Source organism: Fulmarus glacialis, unplaced genomic scaffold (assembly GCF_000690835.1).
Source record: "Fulmarus glacialis isolate BGI_N327 unplaced genomic scaffold, ASM69083v1 scaffold4771, whole genome shotgun sequence".
Taxonomy (NCBI): domain Eukaryota; kingdom Metazoa; phylum Chordata; class Aves; order Procellariiformes; family Procellariidae; genus Fulmarus; species Fulmarus glacialis.
In genome coordinates, this window is record NW_009193258.1 from 47,715 (window position 1) to 71,149 (window position 23,435).

A 23,435-nucleotide genomic window follows, 5' to 3' on the forward strand; every position below is an offset into this window, starting at 1 on the left:
AACTGGAAAGGAAAATGACCCCTAATTTTTAAGTTAAATTACCTGGAAAAAGTCTCATCTTTACTGGTAAACATGGTAAATGTATAAACTCTCTTTAATGCAAAAATAAAATGGAATTATAGGATACAAAATTCATAAACTGCCCTAAAAATGTATAAGCTAAAGGAAGAGTATTTTTATATAAACTCTTTATACAATGATAAAATATTTTTCTCAGTTTTCTTATGTATAAAAATTTATTTTCTTAGACTGGACAATGGAATATTCTGCAGTTGCTTTTAATAAACTCCAAACAAAAGGGAAATGAATTTCAACACTGGCAAAGGCTGTTTTATACACTGGACTTGTCTACCTCTTTCACTTAGCAAAAACTCCCACTGAAGCCAATTACCGCCTTTTCGTACTACCGGACATCTCTCATAGCACTCAGTTAGCAAGGCGTGACACAAATTTAAAAAAGTAAAGGAATTTATATCCTAAATCAGACACATCCCATTTGCAAAGCAGGAGAAAGAGGTATAGTATATGCATAGACACAATATGTAGCTACCCTTATATATCCTTTAATGTAACCAGTAATATTAACAGAACTATATTTTATTCCTCCTACTTCTAATTCTCCTCATCCCAGTCATCATTAGCTGGCAAATTTATGTCATGTCTTAGTGGAAACAGGTCTTCTGTAACAAACATGAGATATGCCTATGTGAGAACTGTAGGAGTGGATATACCATTATTATAATGCATCAGAAGTCTTCTGCACAACAAACCCTGTAACATCCAAGTTGGAATTAACACTCAAAGGTCACACTGTACATGAGATTTTTCTCACCAAGGCCCTGAAATTGCAATACTAAGCGCAGAATACTATGCTTAAAAGGAACCCTGCTGAAGTCATTCAAATACTACAAATTGTTTAGCCTACTTATATGGTGTAGACTGAAGGATTAGAACATGCACAATTGTATATTTATGTTGACATTATGCTACAAAGATGTGTAAAAAGGCAATATCCTAAGACTTGTAAAAACCAATCGTCACTAAAACTGTGGAAGATATATTAAATGACTTCACAGAAACTATATTTCAAGATGAGAAAAAGTTTTCTGAAGTTCTGTATTTGAAAATGGCCTTTGCTTTCAAAAGAAAGCTTTCTCTTTTTGATATTTCAGTTTGAAACATTTTTTGTATTTGTTCTTCCTTGTCAAATATACGATAACATGTGTGTTTACCTAGTTTGGTATAAAATGTAAGAGATTTTATGTTGAAACAATCCGTTTTTTTCTGTTTCAAAAAAGGTAAATAGACAATTATTTGATACTTTTATTTTTTCAAAAGACTATTATTACATTCCTGCAGATGTTACTGAAATAAGTGGTATATTGAACATGTGTAGTTCATAATTCTCATGATATTTTGTTTCCAGAGAATTCATGTTAGAGTCCTTAATGACTGCTGGAGAAACAGGCATTAGTTCACATACCATAAGCTCTTCGCGCATGACAAACAAAGGCTGTCACTATGAACAGACTATTCTTACAGAAGTCCGGGAAAGAATTACCCTATTCAGACCAGCAGAAAATACACAGCAACATTGTGCCTCAACAATGCTATAAATACTACCATCCAAACAGGAGAGTAATCTTGTTTACCAAGGATTCATAGCTTTAGTAACTCTTCTGCTATCAGTATAATTAGTCTTTTTGCACTTGATCTCAATTACAGTTGTTATAAAAAAAAGTGACCTTTTTTTTTTCTTCTCAGCTATGTAATTTTTATTATGTTCTAAATATTCTGACTCGATTTCAGAGCATGAAATTGTTAGGGTATTATTCTGAGCCTCCTTGAGAGAGCACAAGCTATGTGTGCTCTGCACGGTGACAGAAGAAAAAAGGTTACTAACAGATAACTTTCTTAGGTCAGTAGTGTAATTGGCACAAGCAAACAAACATTTTTCTTTCAATGGTTATAAAAGTACAAAAATAAATCTGTATGTTCTTTTGATAATAATTTGTATAGCCCTCAATTTTTCTTTAACTTTAATCTCAAATCTCTTCGACCTTTTGCAGATATCTGAGTGTCTACAGAATTTCTTATAAATAGATAGTAGTTATAGGACTACCATTGTGATAAAGCTATAATGGATTGCCCACGGAAACAAAGCATGGAAGAAAAGCTAAATGCAGTTCATAAGCCACAGTCCTGCTTCATAGAAGGAAATCATCAGATGAAATATCTAAAATTGAAGGATCCCTAGAAAAACAGAAGTTGTAAACATCAAAAAATTGCCAAGGCTATATGGCATTCATCCGAAAACTAAAACAAGGATGAAATTGCCAAAATGCAGTGTACAACTTCTTGATTAAAACTCTTCGGTTCTAGAGATCTGAAAAGCAGGTAATGTAATATTAATGCTGTGAAGAGCTCAAGGGAAGGTCAAGGGAGCTTCCAAACACCAAGCCTCACATTCATATGGAGAGAAAGTACTTTAAAGAATAGAGTCATTGGATATATGAGCAAACATAACATATTTGGGAAGAGTCAACGTGACTTTCTTAAAGGGAAATCATATCTCACAAACATTGGAATTTTTTTTGAAGGCTTAAAATAACACTTTGACAAGAAAGACAGAGTGGATTTCTAAATGGCATTCAACAAGACCATTAAAGAAACTATCAAAACACAGAACAAGATAAAAAGTATTCCTGTGGGTAAGTAATTGACAGAAACAAAGGACGGGAATAAAATATCATTTTTCACAGAGGACAGAGGTCACCAGCAGAGGCCTAAGGAGACTTGTGCTGGAGCAGGTTATTGATCAAATTCATAAATGATCTGGAAAAGTTAATAAAGAGTAGGACAAAGTTTGCTGATGATCCTAAGCATAATAAAAAATACAGCCATTTCTAATAAAAATTAGAGATGAAATGGCATATAAAATTCAATGTAGATGAAAGTGATTCAAATTGGGAAAAATATTAACTTTAAACATACAATAAATGGCTTTGAACTGCGAGCTGACAGTTTGATGAAAAGATCAGCCCAGTACTAAGAAGAGGAAAAAGAAAGTAGGAATTATTAAGGAAAAAACCCAGAAAATACTATTATGCTACTATATAAATCCATGCTGCACCTGAATCTTGAATACTGTGTTTGGATTTGTTTTTCTCACCTCTGATAACAAGTAATACCACCCAAAAAGGTAAAGAGAAGAGAAACAGGATTGTCGCAAGTAAGGAATATTTTAATAACAGGAGCAAGTAATATGAAAAATTAAAGCAGTAAAACAGATGATAGGGGAATGAAAAATCTGTAAAATCATGAATGAGACGAAGAAAATAAGCGGGGACAGATGTGTACTGGCTTTTACACCCAAATTTAAGGGGTATAAAAATGAAACATGCAGTTAGTGGCCCTAAAACAATTAAAAGGAAATGCTGCTTCATGCAACAAGCAGTTGATTTCTTACTGTAGCATGCTATAGATGCTAAAAGTTTACATATGTTGAAAAGTAATCCGAAGGATTCAAGGAATAAAAATCCATCAGGGGCTATTTAATGCAAATATATCACTTTGTTCCAAGAAGCTCATGACCCAAAACACGCTGGAAGCATGAGAGGGTATTTGGAGGAAGCATTGCTATGTACTCCCTATGATTTTATACTCTTCTTCTATACATGCCTGCAATTGGCCTCTATGGAAGACAAGATACTGGAATAGAGGAACCTTTGATGTTAACAAATTGCATGATTTCCACGTCTCTGTTATGGAGGCTGAAGCCAGGCTGTATGTTTATTTTGTATCTTCATTCTATTTTGTTATCAAAATATTATTTTATATAAAAATGAATTAGTCTTATTTCATATACTGATGCTACATCTGTCAAAAAGGCCTGAGAATGTGATATAAGCAATGTATACATTCAAACTATACTCTCAGGTCTATCAATGTAGCAGACAGAGTGTGAAAGCAAGCTAATTCATTAACACATGGAATTCTACTTTGATAGCAAAGAAAAGAATTACAGCTATTCATTACCTGTGGAAGTGGAGACAGAAAGAAGTTTGCAAAATTCTCAGCTATTTCAAGTATTTAAGAATCTTGAAAAACTCAGCTAAAGATGTTTCTAATATAACACCATGAATATGATGAAAGTTTGGTGCTTATGTTAAAATTGGGATTATCTCAGTGGATTTATGCCAACTTAAACTAATTGAAGATCTGTTTCATAGTGTGTTTCAATCATAAAAATAACGCAGAAATTATGTCACTCAACTTTTTCATTCCTTTAATAAACACCATTAATATGAAGTTACAACAAATCTGTATTCAAAAGTGTTAAGCTTGGATCATTACCAAGGGACAGTTATTTATCTTTAGTGATTCTGAAATCCTTGAGGATTCATATTACAAAGCGATACCAAAATTTTGCATGCATTTTCCAGTACTAGGACAAAGGCAGAGTAATTACTGAGTAAAGTTTATTTAAGATGAATAAGTAATTCCAAACAATGATATAAAATTCTCAATAGCATCTTCTGAGATTGTAATTAAATGGAATTAAATGTCATTTTTCCTTCCCCTGAGATTTTTCCGTGGAAAGTAATCTTTATTACCCTCATCAAAATCCTTCACACACAGCCTACTTTGTCTCTTGGTATACACTGCCAAACTCAGTCAAGGCAGTACTGAAACACAAATAACCCAACCTGTTTTAGGTCTTCCATGGGATCTACCTTCCATGACATAGAAGTATCTCAGTCTACTTCTAGGATTCGAAAGAAAGGAGAGGAACTACTTAAACTGCCTTTTTCCTTCATGGGAAAGACTAAATCTTCCTCGGCCAAAGACTTCACAGTTCCCTGAGTTTGTATTTTTCCTAAAAATCCCATCACTAAATGGGATTTTACTGGGGGGAACAGGGGTGAAGAAAAATGTTCTTCCATTTCAGGAAATAGAATCAGTTGTCATCGAAATAATTTTCAAAACCCAAACCTAGGGTATGCTTTAGTTACTGTGCATTATAGAAACCTTGGCTTTCTCAATTATAATCTCTTACTGTGTACACACACAAAATTATAAATGTAAGATAGTTTCAGGTTTTAATATATTTTTGATACATTTATTAATGAAAAATGATTTAATAACTTAAATAGGTAATGCTGTCATTTAACATCTGTAAAACTTACCTAGTTAATATTTTTTCAAGTTTCTTATTTTTTTCAGGATACATTTTGACAGAAAACATCTGGTTTTTAGTGACTAGTTAGCTCTGTCACAAATTCATGGAAATGTGCCTTGTGCAGCAATATCTAAAGATGCCTTGGAAAGGAAATCAAGCTTTTTGATCTTTTGCTTGGAAGTGTTTTCCTGTGTTGCCATGGTATCAGTGACAGCTATTTTAAGACATTGGCTGTGGAAAATCTTTGAAAATATACCTAGGCAACACATAAATCACCTGCACTCTAATACTTCTAAAACAGTGACTAATCTTTCCATATTTCAGTGGAACAGAGTGATATGAAGCCATTACGTTTGTGTAAGGAATCCTTTAGAAAATTCAGTTTTGAAGTTTTTGTCTGCTGAATCCACCTTATTCAAGGCCTTTTCAGTTTTCACAAATCTGATAAAATTCTGTATGTGAATTTTGACTACCCTCTGCATCCCTTTCAGTTCCCTTTATTATGTTCACTAGCTTTTAAAAGTTAGAGCATAACAAATGTAGCCAAAGTTTATATTTACGTAACTTGGGAGTCCAAGGCTCTTACTCTTCTGGAAAAGGTTTGCTGACTTCTTCCAGAGTGCCTTAGCGACAAGCTACTCATCACAGCTTCCAGGATGGCTCTAGAACTCCTCTGCCCAGCACCTATCTTCTACTTCCTAGAGCAGTGACCTGACATTGGAAATCCTTACAAAAACTGGAGTTCATGATTTGCAGTACTCAAGCTTATCTCAAAAAGGGTTTCTATCAGACAGCTATCATTGAAACTACCTATACAACTACACCTATGCCTTATTTCAAATTATGAAATATTTATAAATAAGTAGCTCCTAGCAAGACTCATGTTCATCTGTTTTTTCCGGAAAACAGAAGATATCATATTGAAAAATTTCACTGGTTTCTAGACTGGTACTGATGTGTTTGGTGGTACGAAGGATGGAAAGAAGAGAATTAGAATACAGAAACACATCAATTCCTTTTTAAGGAAAGTCAAGCCTTTTTGAAAATATCTTAAATTTGCAGTTACTGTCTGTTAAAGGATAATCATAGTCCAGCTGGTACATTGCCCCAGAAATGTATTAGCTGAATGTAAGATAAAACAGCTCCCAAAAATCCTAAGAATAGCTTCTGAACAGAGGCACAGGGTTTGTTTTAACCTAAAAATCATTAGCAAACTGATTTTTTCCAGAAAAACTGCCATAATGGCTCACTATGTAAATAGGCTTATGTAAAAAGTCTCTAATAAATAGTAAAATCCTTACTACTCTGCTGTAATTGACTATCCGATGCAGTAACAGTGAAGAAAAACCCCAAAGGAATCAATTACACTAATGGTTAAGTGCATTTTATCCATAGAAGAATCTCTGTATAAATAGCCAATTCTCCTTAGAGAAAGCCAAAGTAAAACTACTTAGAATTTTCCAAGAGCTGTCATAATATTCCTTATTAACTGAAATTTAGTATTTGGTACTCCTTATAACAGCAGTGAAATTTAAAGACAAGTGTTAAAAGTCACTGGCTTCAACTTTTTTAAATTGAATTGAAATTTGACATTACACAGCACTTCTTGGTTGTTGTAGTTACTAATAAATCAAAACAAAGGCTTTCATGATCTTAAGAGTTCAAAATTATTCCCAGCATAATTGGAAATGTAGTCCCATTACAAAAATTTCCAGATGAATTTAGCTTATTTATAGTCACATAGAAGGACACTGTATACTGATTGCAGTATTCAAGACTGTGACTACTGGCACCTACTTTCACCAGAAATGCTCCCAAAGTATTCACAGCGGGTCCGATAGCAAACTGAATCAGGCAATCTTGCAATATCTTTACTATTTTTAGAATATACGAGAAATGTAAGGCATTATTCCTCATAGTCAGCTCCTCAGAGACAAAAAACCCAAACTTGCGATAACCAAGGTGATTCAATAGCCCGCCAAAAATAGCATAGTAACATTTTGTTGATATTTTGTCAACTCACCACCTCAGACTTATAAACACTACGTTAGGCATCAAAACAGGTAAAATTTCTTCCCATGAATATCAATTAATTCCAATTAATATGAAGTGAAAAAGCAATTTTTTACTGGCCTCAAACAAGACTGACCTTGGTATTAATAAAATTTAACTGCCAAACAACATACAGCCTAGCCATCTCAAGTTGTGGTAACCGCCAGTGCACTGCTGCTTTTTTGTGGGCTGGCACATCTGCTTCAGGTAGGCTTATGAGAACAACCATCTGCATTTACATTAAAGAAAAAGAAGCAGCAAAGATGGAAAACATGCTACTTTGGGGGAAGGAGCTTTGAGGCGGACTTGCCTCAATGTTGTCCTCGAGAAGATAAAAAAACTTTTAAACTGGGCAAAAAATTAATATAACTATAAAATAGAGCAATGACATTAAAACAGAGAAGCCTCAAAGCTACTGAGTTAAGATAAAATTAGTATAGAATGCTTTATAACAGAACTTCCCACTGTGTCCTCGCAGGCAAGACCTTGCTTACTGGACTGATTTCAAACAAGCAAGTGATTTCCTGTGTTGCAGCAAATTCTACCCAATTTCTCTCTCTTAGGAAAATCTTCTATCCACCACCGCAGAGATCTAGCTCTACGTCTAATACTCAATCCTAATATTCAAACTAGTCTCTCCACGAAAGGCTTCTACAGGTCTCTGCAATCTCTCGTTGATGCCTAAATTAGCCAGTAGCTTCCCTAAGCTTAGTGTCAGAGCCTGGGCAAGTGAAGGACTACCTACAGTAGAGATTATATTGGCTCAGGGACCACACAAGCAAACTGGAAATACACAAGAGCATGTGACCAGACGGGATGCATTTCAGGAAGCTGAGGCAACTGCTTGGTGTCACACGAAGGACACCCTCTACCATCTTTGAAAGGCCACATCCATCAAGGGAAGTTCCTGATGACAGGAAAAAGGCAAACATCACACCCATCTTCAGTCTAACCTCAGTTTCCAATAAGCTTACGGAGCCAAATTTTCCTGAAAACCATGCCCAGGCCCATGAAGAACAAGAAGGAGATTGAGAATAGCTGGCAGGAAGTTACCAGAGACTGACAAACTTTATTGCCTTCTGTGATGCAGTGACTGGCTCCATGAATTAGGGGAGAGCATAGTCGTCGTTTACCTTGACTTTAGCGAGGTTTTCAGCAAGGTTTCCTTAGTATCTTTATAGATAAATTGGAAAGATATGACTCAGACAGATGGACTCTGAAGTGGATAGGAGTCTGAAGCTTAACAGTGAAGCCTGCAGGTTAAGGGATGTGATTATTTCCCCTTTTTAGCACTTGGGAGAGTGAGAGTATCTAGAGTGCTTCTTTGGGCTCTCCAGCCCACCACACTGACTTACTGGAATGAGTTCAGTGGTGGCAAGAGGACTACAGGGCTGCAGAGAAGGTCAAGGAGGGATCTAACTGCTGTCTTCGACTACCTAAAGGAAAGGGAACAGAAAAGATTAAGCCGGACTCTTCTTGGAGGTGCACAGTGAAAAGACAATAGATAATGCACGAGAGCTGCAAATTCTGAATAGATACGAGGAGAAAAACTTCGTGGTGAGAGCAAACATTGGAATGGGCTGCTGAATCACTGCCCTTGGAGATATTCAAAACATGACTGGACAACCTGATCTAAGTTGGCCCTGCCTTGCACCGTGATCTGGACCAGATGACCTCCAGAGGCCACTTCCAAGTTAAATTATTTCATTACGATTCTATTATTTTGGAAGCAGTAACCAAAATTCACTTGCCTCAGACAGCTGCAAGAGGAATTAGTTTACTTCCTGTACAAGTGAATTGTTGGATCCATACCATCTGATTAGTTAGAGTCATCTAGCATCCTCTAGAATCCTTTGTCAGTTTGAAATCCATGCATAGGAAGTGTAGACACAAGCCATAGTGCTAATTCTTTCCCATTTTCCCTTTGAAGAAATTTTAGCTCTTAGATATTGTTGGTCCTTGCGCTCTTACCCCTCCACTGCGCATTTACGAACAAGCCATATAGTAGATGACTTTTCCAGGGGAATACAACAGCATTACAGATTTTAGAACACGTACCCTCATAGTAATAGCAAAAAAAAAATCCATTTTTTTGAGCATCACTGGAACTACTTATGTGTTCTTTCCCAAAAAAAGAGTACTGTAATTTCCTTTTATTCTATCTAAAGCTTATTCTTTGAGAATAATTTTTACCCTTCAAGCTGAGAAAAATCAAACAGCTAGAAACTCCAACATGCAATTTGGCTTCATTTCCATACTGCTATGAAACTGCAGTATCTCTTACCACCGTGTATGTACATCTGCTTGTTTGAACTTAGAATAGGTTATCACACCTGGTCCTTCGGTGGTGTCTGAGTAACAATAATTTAGTAAAGCCTTATGCACTGGTCTGGAAGAAGTAATCCTACAGCTAGAAGAGGAAGTTGTGTCCTCTTTGTAATAATAAGAAACAACCAAATGTTTCAGACACACAAACTTAATAACAAGTGCCTGAAAAGTTTATCGTTTTTTAAAACTCTGATGTAAAAGGAATTGTATGTTTTTTACTAATCACATTTCTGTAACTTAGAAATTTCGATTCTACTTTCTTTGGGGTGATCTGAAGTATTGTGAAATAACTGAAACTAATACACTGCAAAAACTCTTAAAATTGTTGCAGAGCAAGATAAAAACAACATTAAAAGATCATTAAAGCAAGCAAGAGCTAGCACGTGTCATGGTCAGTCTGGAGCTGTGCCTTAGCTGCCTGAGCAGCCAACTGGTAGAGCAGCAGCTGGGTTCCACCTGCCTTTCTGTCCCTGAAGTTCCCTGAAAGACCTGAAATAAACTTTGCCAATCCACCCCCTCTCAGATTTGGTTGATATGATGATCAGGTTCTAGGACTTCAGCAGATGGTCATTTAGACAGCTCAGCTACATACCACTTGCCTCAGGAAAGCCAGCTACTTAATATTTTTCATTATGCAGAATTTACCTTTCAAGTAAAGATACCAACTTTCTATCAAAAATGAAAAAACCCCACATTTGAAGGAAAATTTGCCTATAGTGTGAATCCCCAAATAATTTTCAGGTTGTCTTCCCAAGAAAAACTGTTATATAGGTACTGTCCCATAATGTTCTAAACTGGCAATGCCCCAGAGCACAGCACTCAGATGAGTGTTTTTTGGACTAATAACTTACATTACAAGGACTTAATTCTGCTCATAGTTGTACATGTACAACTCAACATAAATGGATGTTGCATGCAGACAGCCAAGGGCAAAATCTGGTACAAAATATTTCAAAAGGATGAAAACATATTGGACTAAAAAAGCCTCCACATTTTACAAGTGAAGTAATGGAATAAAACCAGCTGTATTCATAGCCATATAAAAACATTCTGCATTAATGTCCCTAATTTCAGTAAGAATATTAGAAATATTGGCATAACAGAAAAGCTAGAGGGCATCTGGGAGTGAATGACCCACATAATATAATTAAAACCAGTACTAAATAAGCCACTGGAAAGGAACAAACAAAAGGAGGTTATTAATTAAAAGGTATAATACTCTCAACATGCAAACTGGCAGCCACAAGTTAAGCTTAGAAGAATTACCTTCTTGGTTTTCAAACTGTTCTGACAACAGATGGTAGCAGCAGCCTACACTGCAAACTGCTTTGATTTCAGGCTTGGCAGTAAAAATTCGTAGTGTATTTGCAGCAAGATCGCCACATGTATGTAGACCCACCATCACACAGTCCTAAGAAGAAAAAGAAAAAAAAGCAGCAATAAAGCATCTCCCTCTTCAACTGAAAGAGCACGAATAACAACAACAAACTCCAAAACCCAAACATGCTGCAAATGTTATCGAGCTGTAAGGTTTAAATATACAACTCCATGAGGACTTCTGCTGTTCTGTTCTAGAATTTTTCAATGCGTAATAAAAGCTCTCCCATGCTAAGAAGACATGGTGCGTTGCCTCCGTGGAAAGACAGACTGCTCATCGCTTTGTTCAGGTAAGGAACTACGCATCTCTGCATGCTACCTTCACCGGCCATGAGGAAGCAGAAGTTCAAGACTATGAATAGCAGCTGCTTTACCTGCATGGAAGGGAACATCTGCGTGGTGACTGGACATGGGCCATTTTCTCTTGTCCTTCCTAGGTTTCCTGTTATTGTTATACTACCACTGCTACTTCCTTTTCTTACTTCAGATTTACTGCTGTAAATTTGGCTGGACCTATCTATGGCATTTCTGCTACGTTAAGTTGCTGAAATCAAAACCACTTCCTGAATATAGATGTAATGTGAAGAGCAGGCTTTGTTATTTCCAAAACTGTAGTACTGCCACAGCTTTGCAGTGTGCCTACTACTATTCAACAACAAATGGGCATTTTCTTCCATAGCAAAGTAAGAACTTCAGCTTCAGACGCTCTGCTCTTCTGTCCATTCTATTTCCTGCTTTCCTTTTTCCTCTATTTCCCTTTTGCCTCTATTTCTCCATCCAAATTATCCCTCTTCTCACCATTCGTAACAAGGTATTTCTCTGCCAGCATTATTAGTTGGAATCTACACGGTAAACATGGTGTTGCTTTGAATTTCAGCCTTATTTATTAACAAGGTTATCAACAAAAAATTAGTCCAGAGATATTCAACTGGGATACCTTTCTATAATCATTCTGACTTTATATGCACATCTATTTTTGCTGCTCTGTATCTGATTTTCTCACCCATCAGTATTACATAGTATATGTATGTGCGAAACAGTAAAACCTCCCCTTTCCTCTGGTTTTTTAATTCTTCCTGTCCCTCTTCTCACCTTCCATTTTATGCTTGCTTCTCTGTGCTTGCCCTCTCCTTGTCTTAGGATCCAAAATATTTAGGTGGCAAAAATTCGCTTTCAGTCCAGCTTAGTTTTTAAAGACTTTTTTCCTATCAGTCAGCTTCAGCTCACCATTCCACAAAGCTTTTTTCCACTTCCAATTACAGAAACAGTGGAACAAGACTAAAGCTAAGGGAAGATGTGCACTTGCGAGGGCAGGACAGAACCCCAGGACAGGAAAGTTAGAGAGATTCTTTCAGGAGAAAGCTAGTGGAGGATGCCTACCACATGCAAGATAGAGGAATCTATTACAATGCTCAAAACTCCTGAACACCACGAGCACAGTCTGTCTGTGTCAGGTATCCTTTTGGACCATCACTGACTTCAGTGAGGTTGCCTGGATATAACTGAAAGTACTTTCTGGATCGTTGGCTTAAGTATAGCAAAATTTGATATCTCAATATTAGTCCTGGGATATATACAAACATGCATTCTTATACCCATGTCATCAGCAGATTAATTTCAGAACTTATGGTATAAATCAGTAAATGCTAATTTTACCCATTCCCCATTTGTTCCCAGCTTAGGAAAATTTGAGAAAAAAAACCAAATTATGGTTACAATAAAAAATTGTAAACATTTGTAAAACTATTTCTAAAAAATATTTTATTTCTAAAAATTCTCAAAATACCTTTAAAACATGTAAATGATTGCACATTTTAAAGCTTTTTAATTACACACATTCATCACACATAATGTGCAGTTTGGTTATTACTATTTTTTAACACAATGAAGCTTTTACCTTTTCTGACAGTAATTTTTTTTTTATAAAGAAAGGCAGTGATATAGGATTTCTTCTACCTTTTACATTACACATATTACATGCTAAAGGGATACAAAATCCAACAGTGCAAATGTAAAGGCATATGCTTCATCAACAAACCCTGCTGCTCAGAGTGTCTTTTGCAGACAGACATGAGCTTGCTCCACATGTTCTCAGATACTCAGTAGGATTTATTATAGGGCCATCAGCACAAAACTATGGTCTTGAATCAGAGATTAATTACACCCCTGAATGTATTAGGTCAGTTACTATTGAACACAGACAAGCTTTTATCTTTCCATAAAAGATTGAATGTACGTCAGCTCAGGCATAGGAACTAAACAGCCATAGAGCTTCTAGACCTGTGTCACTGTCTTTGGGCAGCTGAGCTTGGGCTTGTTTGTGTAGACACAATCCCTGCCAGCTAGTAAATTACTAAATGAACTTAAAGTAACTCTGAAAAGTCAAAATATAAAAACATTATTTGCAAACAGGGGTCTTTACAAATTCTTTATGTTGAGTACTATACACAATAAATTCTCCTATGCCTTCAAAGTTTAACTGAAATTACCAAAATATAAAACTTAAAAAATAAGAAATTTCAGGAAAATTGAAATTCCAGTGCTTAATATATCCATCTACCTGATAAATATAACTCTTTCCATAATAATTAGATGTTATCTATATCTACAATTGTAAAATACCTGAATGTGCTAATATGTATGCTGTTAACTTTTGACAGCTGATTATTATCCACCCCATAAATTCTAAAGGCTGCTTTACATATTCAAAATAAGCCCAACACAAATATTAAAATAGAAAAACAATCTGTATCTGCTAGACGTACTTCAGCTAACTGGCTGAAAAACATTATTGGGCCAGAATATTCATTTACACCACTGACAGCACTCTACGTACACTCAGCAAACATTATGCACATATGAAAATGGCAATATAAAGACAATGGACAATCTACTTCCAGTATCAGTAAAATAACCTCCAGATCTGTTATGATGTCACTGAGTTCTGTTTCTGCAGTGATGCAAGAGGTCAATGGAAAATACAGGTTTGATTCACTCGACTTGCTCGCTTTAGCCTTGAGAGATGCCATTTTTCTTTGCGCCTTTTCCTCTTCACAGAGTTCCCCACAGTTACACTGAGATGAAGAAAAAACTTCTACAGCATCAGCAGGCAGAATGTTTAGAATAGCAAGAACTTCTTCAGAAAGTTTGCTCTCATCAGATTGTGTCTGAGACGCCAAATCAACGTCAGTTTGTCTGCTGGTTTCAGACGTAGCTATTTCTGTGAAACCACAAGAAGGAACTAAATCTTGGATAGTCACTTGGTCCTGACTTTGCAGACTGCTGTCATTATTTAAGGGCTTTTCATTGATTGCTTTACATTTAATTTCACTTTCCACTGGCCTGTCATTTGCCTTTTCCAACCTCTGGCTTTTGAGGTTTGCTCTTCCTTGACTCTGATATGCTCTCCAGTGTTTCTTCAATTTTCTGTTCCTTTCATGAGCACCATTAGTGTTGGTGTTTGAGGAGTCAATTCCATAAACTTTTAAGTTATATTGCATGGACAAAAATGAACTCAGGTAGCCTTTTCCAGAACCTATATCAATCACCTAAACAATGGGGAAAAAAGAAAATAAAATTTGCTGTATTAATGAGCAACAAGACACACTTCAATCAAATGCAAAATAATTCCCTAAAAATTTAAGCATGTATTTAATAGCTACTTTATCAGTAGCATCATCCCTCCTAACACACTTAGTTCTTTTGCTTTGTTGGTCCATCTTCTGAGTTTAAAACAGAGAATTAAGTCTTAACTGATTTGCTTCAGAAAACAGACACGGCAATGCTTATGCAATGCACATGTCCTGACTCTTCTGGGAAAGACTTTCAGTATATTTTTTGACACAGAACTTCCTTCTGCTAAAGAAAATAACCATAAACCACCACCACCTGCCCTTGCTAAACTGGGTCAGGATATATAGTTAGCAAAGAAAGTGTTCACAGTATTTAGCTTCAGACACCTAGCTCCCATAATGAGGAGTCTACTACCACTAGGTGTAGAGAAATAAGCATCTTCAGGTTCAGTGCCTAGCTTAATCACTTCAGATGTGACCTAAAGCAGGTGATATTTATACCCCCTTTTATGTCAGAATGCTTATTTATACCACTTCCCCACTCTGTGAAAATGATCCATATAACTCTGATTAACATGAGGATGCTTTTGTAATAAAACAAAGGGGCTCATATGTCACATGTACTTTCCACGGCTGTTCTGGAGGGAGGAATGAATAGAAGGGATAACTAGCTGACAGTTTAGTTCGTCTCATAGTTGATAGCATGTGCTAGTTGAGTGACTGATGTAACACAGGAAGGAAAACACTATACAGAGTCGTAGCAGAAATAAGGGTAACCTGAGACCTTTAAGTACATAATCACAGCTTTATATCATGTGTGTTTTAATTTGTAATAAATATATAACAAAATATCTTACAAGAATAGGCAGAGTGACATTTTTCTAAGGAAAGAAAATGATAATGTTCAGTACTGTTCAGGTATCTACCAAAAATTATATTGACTAGATATAATGACTTCATTGTAGATGTTCCTGAAAGTGTTTGATTCAAGAACATCTATGTCTTGTTCTTGGTCTGTCACACGTTCGTAAGAAAGCTTACACTGATATCTGAGAGTTCAAATAGCAGCATACACTACACAGATCCATCTTGAACTCAACTGCATAGTTTTTTACCAGGTAAGAATACTCAGTACAGCAATACTCTTACTGAAATGAAAAAGAAAGATTTATTCCTTATTCTAAGAAAGTTAAAGATTTGTACAGCCATGGGATTAGAAAGAAAAATTTGAACCAATATCACTAAAGACTAGGTAAAACAGTGGAGAAAACACAATTAGGTAAAAATTGTTTACCCAGGCTGCACATGGCTTTCTCATCTGCACTCGTCATGTGATATTGCTACATATTTGCCATCTAGGTACGCTACAATCCTCGAATTTCTTGAATGAAATCAGTACAGGAGTGGATTTGGTGAAATAGAGTTGATATGATCTAAGCATACTTTTTGAAAATGTCATTTATTTGTCAGATTTATCACCAATATTCTCCTAGATTATTTAAAAGTTAAGGAAAGAAAAATGTTCAAGGAATACTTTACCCACTATTTTATGTAATGGATATTACTATTATGCAGAATATGCACACCTTCACTTCTACAAGCTTTTTAATTATTTCTGTGAAAGGCAGCATTTGGACACAAGAGTCAGCTAGTGAATTATTCCTAACTCCTACGTGTGACCTCTAGTGGCTGTAAAGACAAACTGCTGTTTGGATAAGTTTTTTTTAGTTGTTTCCAAGTAAAAAGAAAACAGTAATATATTGTTAAATTACCACTGGGAGAATAGTTTTAAAACGAAAGGAAAATTTGACTAAAAATAAGCAGGCAATGATCTTGTGCTAAACAAATAGACGGCATTAAATTAATCCCTGTTTTACCTTCCCTTGATTACATAAGGAAAGGTAATCAGCAATCCATAGTGTATCTGCCAAGCATGAACTTTTAAAATGAATTTCCATGATATAATGAACTCCAAAGGTCTTGTCCATAGTGAGTTGGGTACTATGTTTAAACACAATTTCTGGCACAGTGCAATCAAGAACTTCGTTTCCAGAAGGATTCCAACATTTCCCAGCACCAAATCACAAATTTAATGGATGCTGAATGCAGAATTATATCATACTTACATTACACATTGCAACTCTTGTTGCACATGCTGCAATTTCCAAGGAAAACTTTCACAAATACATTAAAGAAAACAAATGTGCATTTAAACAAAGAATAATCACTGGCTTCTTTGCAGAGTTTAATTAAGAACTTCTTTATAAAATAAAGTTCCTCTTGGACAACAGGAACAATTTTTAAAAGGGGCAGTAAACAACTAAAAAAAACCCTTTAGTTTGCTTTAATGTTTTAATTCAAATCATTAACCTACAAGTGATTACAGTAGTTAATAAAATGTTTGCTTTTATTTTCATTTTACTATTTATTAAACTACATTATAAAATACCACAAGAGAGTAATATCCTCTACCACCCATTATACATCATGGATATGGAGGTGAAATGGAGGGCATTTTTCAAGCTGCCAGTGATCTATAATATCTGAAAGAAACACCCTGAGGACACGTGCTGTTGTAAAACACGTGTTGTGTTTTCATAGCTCTAGATTTTTTAATTAAATGCCGCATATATTTTGTTTTGTGAGATGGATAGAAAAAAATCAATAAGGAAAAAACTCTCCTAAAACTTTACAATTCCTGTATTTTTTTTAAGTTGAAAGGTAACCAAAACAAAAGGAGTCGCTTTTTTAATAGCTGAGAAGGAGGCTTTTCTTTTTTTTCAAATGTAACTGCAAAGCTCTTTTCATATATTAGGGATTTGTAACTTTGCACAAATAAATTTTGTTACAATGTACGACTAAAATGGAAAAAAGTTAATATAGAGCAGTCAGCATTTCATATTCAGTGATATACTGCAATAATATTTTTCATTAAATGTTACAATTTTTTAAAAAAATAAACAGAAAATAATCCTTTGCCTAAAGATACTCTGAGCCATCTGATGAAAGTGCATAATCACTGCATGAGATTGCAGCATATTGACAGATACTTAATAATGATTGGTTTGAGATTTTATTAGTAACCAGCTACATCGGGACTTAGGTTAGGTCATTAAGGTGGCTCTACTTTTTTACTCTCTGAATATGGGTTTTCCTTTCCTTTCATTCCTGAATCTCACAGGAACTATTTAAAATCTAAATAAAAATGCTATATGAAACACCACCTTCCAGCAAACGCAGAGAACATTTAGTAGTGCATTATCAGTAAACTTCACTCTCCTACAGCTTTTTCAGTACGTGAAAGTCTTCAACACTTGAACAACTAATACTTGCCTGAAGCAAAAGGTAAGCAAGGTAAAAGACATGCTAACGATAGAAGAAATTACTTTCATAAATCTGCTGCTACCGTATTTCTATTCTTTACAGAGCGCATCCACTTTACAGCTGCTGAGGGCACCCACGCTTGTCACCGCGGCTGGCTCCTGAAAGAGCTGCTGGAGAGAGATCGCCTTCCGTTGCTGTAAGGGATCACAGATGCTCGCAAACTGATTGCGTCTCATCCAGTAATATTTGGCCTTAACTGCAGCTCTCTATCTACTTGGTAATCCCAGTTGTAAGGAGAACACTGCCTAAAACTTTGCCTTCATCAGTCGTTCCTCACCAAACTGATGGTCAGGATTCAGAGTTTTGATCTCTCTTTCCAAGGATGCCACAGGCCTGACCCAAACCTATCAAGAGTACCGCATCATTTACATTACCTAAATTAAACTCAGTCTGAGCCAAGTAACTTCCTAATCAAAGTTCAGCTTCAGCAACTCCAAGCCGAATCCAAGTTTTGGGGCCTGCCCTTCGGTCTGTGGCGGCAGCAGCACCAACTCGGGACGCTGCAGTTACATCTCTACCGCTAAACTGAACAGAGCACGGCCATGTACTCTACCCCCGGCACACGACTGGCCATTAATTTTTAGCACCCCCCCTGGTGCGGGTATGAGGGAGGACAACTAGCACTCTCCCTTCACAGAGGCCAGGCACAATATGGGGGACAAGATATACCAGAAACCGTACTAATACAGACTTGGCCTGCCCAGCTGCAGCTGTCTCTTCCCCCTTACCCACATCTGATACATTCATTTTAAACTATACTCAGACATATTTACTTAGGGAAAAAAAAGGCTCAGAGAGAGTATGTTCAGCATAAAATCTGGGCAGATACCTTACTAACCTTTGGTTTTAAACAAATACAGTTTGTTCTCCACAAATCTTTGTGGGAATGAACATTAGGCTGGAGGAAATTAGTCTCCATTTACACTTACAGCCCCTTGCAGAGAAAGCAACTGCAGCTCAGATGTAGAAAGAAATCAAATGGAGTGTCCAGAGCCACTAGTCATCTACAGTTTAAAGCGAGGACAAAGCTACATTAGCATTACAGAGATTAAAATGATTAAACCAACTCAGTTCACCCAGATACTTAAAAATTTAGTCTTACCGCAACAAAGATCTAAGATGTGGAATGTAACAGAAAGTTTAATATTGAAAAAGCTTACAGAAAAATTACATGTATGTAAACTGAGGAAATGGTATTGGTGTACTTTTGTCTAGCGGAATGTGAAATACAGTACTCAGAAAAGTCAAGTATTGTTGTGACGCTTGTGTTTTGTCAACAGATCCATATGTAAACATCTACAAGGTTTTAATGCAATAGTGACTTGCACTGTGCAATCATAATTACATGTTAAAAAAAAAGGGGTAAGTCACAATCAAATTTGAGAAAGGAATCCTGTAGTTCTTCACCATCCAAGGATGAACTTGCCATCTGATGTATGAAATGGCCAATTCTTAGAGTAATCACTGGGTGATAATGGTGTTGGGTGTCCAGATCTCATACGTGTTCTACCAAACGTACTTCACGCACACTCTGCTACATAAATCTCTGCTTAATCTGGTCTCTCTTCAAACTAAAAAGGTCATAACTAAATTCCTAATTGATAGATCTCAATCCATGTTAAATAAAGGTGAACAACATTAAACAATAGGAAACAATTTAAATCTCTTGTGCCAGAACAAGATGAGCTTTCAAACTTTCTCAGATTTTCTGCTTTGGTCTCTATGTGGCATGCTTGTGTGCTTGACAGAAGGAAAAGAACGAAATTTTGCTCTCCTGCTGATGCTTATGGTAAATTGCCAGCAATATAATACTGATAAACAAGGCAGTACCCACGCATAGCAAAAAGCAGTACAATTTGCAGTTGCTCAACATATAGAGGATGATTATAATTTCTTAAAATTTGTCATGAGTCATAAAATGATTATGACTCAGTGAAAGGCAGCTCCTTTAGAATGATACATTTTTAAACAAAATTGTCCTTCATCTTGAGCCTAATGGCTCTTCTTTAGCTACAATTATTTACAGGAAAAATAAGAACAGCATTGATAGAGTATCAAAATTATGTATTCGAACACAATAAGGAGAATAATTTGGAAGGTACACGGTAACATACAGTAAGAAATGCTTTCTTACCTGCTTTATACCACAATAATTCGCTATGTTGTCTACCAACTCTGACATCACCTGCACTTCATGTGATTTCTTATTATTCATAAACTCATCAGTTTTGATACCTGGATCAGATTAAGACAATAAATACACATTAACACAGCCCATAATAATAAAGATTTGTGGTCAGAAAAAATACCAGCCTAAAAATATGCTACAGTATTTTTATATTTTAAGGATAGTAATTTTTAATTAAAAAATCACTAAATTATTACAAGACTAATCTTCTGAATTACAGATGAATTAGTAAAAACTGAGTACTGTTAGTGTAGTTTTTTTAAGATGTAGCATATCTAATACCTGACTGAATATTAGACAATAGCTACTACTATAAAACTGTACTATTTCTTCCTGTTCACTAAAAAATACGTATTTTTGTGTTGTTTATCACATTTACCTTTACATATATGAAATATAAGGGCAGGGACAATTAATAATCACACAGCATGGCTTGTTAATTCTGCAGATTTGCTCACTATCAAGTGGGAGATATCTCAAATAAAAGTTATGAGCGATGCTGGGGAAATTCAAAGGAAGATGCACTTTTATTTTCTTCATTTACCCTATGGATGGGTTGCAGAACTGTTACATCTTTATGGTAGAAAATCACTCATTACAGTGTTGCTGGAGAACGTGTTAATGAGATGGAGTCAATTTCTACCACAGGGTTACTGCTTGTGGAAAATACCAAGCACCCACTTGCTAATCTCTACATCCCCCAAGCAAAGCTCAGAAGTTGCTCCCTTGGGAGAAACCCACACATCTCTCTTAGGCGACCAACACTACAGTACACTTGGCTCTAGTTAAATTGATGGAAATTTTTGTACGTCTGAGTGATGGTAGGAGAAACTGGACCGTTACTGATGAGCATGCTCCTAGAAAACAAGACTTTTCTACATGACTAGGCAGATTAATATACTTTCCCATTCTCTGCTTTTTGCACAGTATGTGTTCATCCGTCCAGAAACTGATCATTAGGCAAAAACTATGTTCATTCCTTGATCAGATCATGCTGGGAACAGAGCCAAGAGTGTTACTTCTTTAAAAGAGAGTGGGGAATTGAACTGAGCTCATGAGAAACCTAGTGTTTTCTCTATTTTTCCCAAAACCCACAGGATCTCTCTATTTCTTAAACATCTGTTTTTTCATAATAAACTGTTATGACAATACTTAAAATCTAATATAGACTCTATGAACTGACAAAAGAAAAAATAGACTAAAATACTGTTAAACAAAACAAATAGCAGAAACAAGTAATCTTTCACTAAAGATTCTGCTTAACTTTAAAACTGTGAAGATCTACACGGTGTCCTAAAAACCTCTTAATTTGTAAGCATTTCAAATGAAAGGAAAAAATTAAAAAAAAAAAAGTCTCTTTTTTTGTTTATATTTGAACATTTTTGTGTCTGGATAGGCTCATCGGAAGAAGCAGCAAAATGGGAACAGGAAGAAACAGACATTTAACTTCTTGACAGAAACAAAAGTTGTTTGACTGTTCTCCAAAGCAGCACTGTCACTTTGAACTATCACCACGTATTGCACCTTTTACTCTTTGCTATAGTATGAACTCAAAAGACTGAATTGGGTAACGCTGTGTGAAGTACCATTTCAGAGAGCACTTAAGACAAATTAACTATTTCAAACATGGAAGAAATCCAGAAATCCAGAAACAAGTTGGGTTGTTACAAAAGCTGAGGTTCCAGGTAGAAAAATCATAGTTTGCTTATACTTACATACATAAAGTATTTATCACCTTAGCTACTGAAGTTTCTTAACCATTTTTAGACTTCCTTTCCTACCTTTTGCAGAATGAACACTCTGCTTATATTTCAGCTCAGGGAAAATAATACTGTTTGCAGAAAATTATAGATTTTTTATCAATTTTGTTGTTGCTGCATTTTCTGCAAAATTCTGATAGATTTTTTTACATTATTTTGAAAAACAAGCAGACATATTACAATCTAATAGAAAAACTGCATTTGGGGACTGTTTTACATTGCCAACACAACTGCAAATTTGAAAAAAATATACATAGTAGTTTTAAACAAGCTGTGTAAATTCATTCTGCTATCACAAAATTACTTTCTTGAAACAAAGAATTATACATATAGATTTCCTTATTATGTGCACAACTTATGCAAGCAGAACAAATACTAATTTCAAAGACCATAAGAAACTTAGAGATCCATCTCCTTTTGTGATGAAAAAAGAAAGTGGGGTTCGAATGCTTCACAATAGTACCCCGGATATAATAGAATAACAGAAAGTTTAATGTTACTAGTTTTAGCTGGTACTGAAATGTTGCTTATTGCTAGGGAAATAACCTCTAGCACAGGTAGCTGTTTTCCATTTGAAAAACCATTTCAACTCTATAATGCTATTTACAGCTACATCTTTAGTTGTGAAGCCGAACAAATTGAGGAGAGACTGTCTTTTATACAGGGCTAATGCAGATCTTCCTAAGATCTCCTATGTCAGGGTGCAGGGGTTTTATACACCAGCTACCTGTGGAAATTCAGATACACCAGATAGATAAAAAAAAGAAACTCACAGTCCACACAAGACACCACCTATACAGAAGCTACACTACTATGATTTAATTCCATAAGCCAGAGTGAGAGACTGGGATAACCATATACTAAAAAAACATTGAGGCTGAGTGATATTCCAGTACACAGAATTTAAAGACGGATTCGTTAACAGTCACTGCATGACTACTACCTTGGCCATAAACACATTGCAAAGGTAGACAGTACTCTTAATCCAATACTCTAGCAACCCTCGCCTCTTATATCAGATATGAACCCCGTAACAAGCGAAATTCTCCCTGCTGGCTTCCTCCCCTTGGGCCAGGCTCTTCCAGACCCCGTGTGCTCAGTGCAAGCAACCTGATGGTGCAGTAAGGACCACAGTGACCTTCGTTAGGAAGCAATGGAGAAAGCCCTTTAGACTCAGAACTCCATTCTGAGTAGCTGTGTCCACAATACGCTTAAAATGTTTGTGCTTACCAATTATTCCAAGGAAGGATAGCAGTATGTCTACATTAAGATGGTGAAGAAGTTAGAAAACTATGCAAGTATGCAAACTGTGGGAACGGGCTCATAAGCATGTTTGTCTTAGAACAAGGAAATGTTATTAAAAACATCTGAAACATAAATGGAATTATTCTGATGCACACTTTTCACAATATGAGCAAGGCTATCATAAAGTTGCCAGTTTTCTCAGACTTACACTTCTCTTGACTTGCAAGCTTTAGTATGTCAGGAAACAAATATATTTTCTGAAATACAGAATTAAGTCCAAAATATCTAAAATAGCTTAAAGTTAAAAGATCACAACTTTCATTTGGCAACTCGCACATTATGAATCC

At 35.9% G+C, this 23,435-nt stretch overlaps 1 protein-coding gene across 1 annotated transcript in view; it reads right to left on the reverse strand.

The window, feature by feature from the left end:
- METTL25 (methyltransferase like 25) overlaps positions 1 to 23,435 on the reverse strand; it is a 61,492-nt gene that overhangs the window by 29,481 nt on the left and 8,576 nt on the right. Inside the window, exons 3-5 of the mRNA XM_009587369.1 lie at positions 20,030 to 20,130; positions 13,855 to 14,487; positions 10,829 to 10,973 (exon numbers count right to left, since the gene is read on the reverse strand). Coding sequence (XP_009585664.1) covers positions 10,829 to 10,973; positions 13,855 to 14,487; positions 20,030 to 20,130 — 879 coding nt within the window. The remainder of the gene's footprint in view (positions 1 to 10,828; positions 10,974 to 13,854; positions 14,488 to 20,029; positions 20,131 to 23,435) is intronic.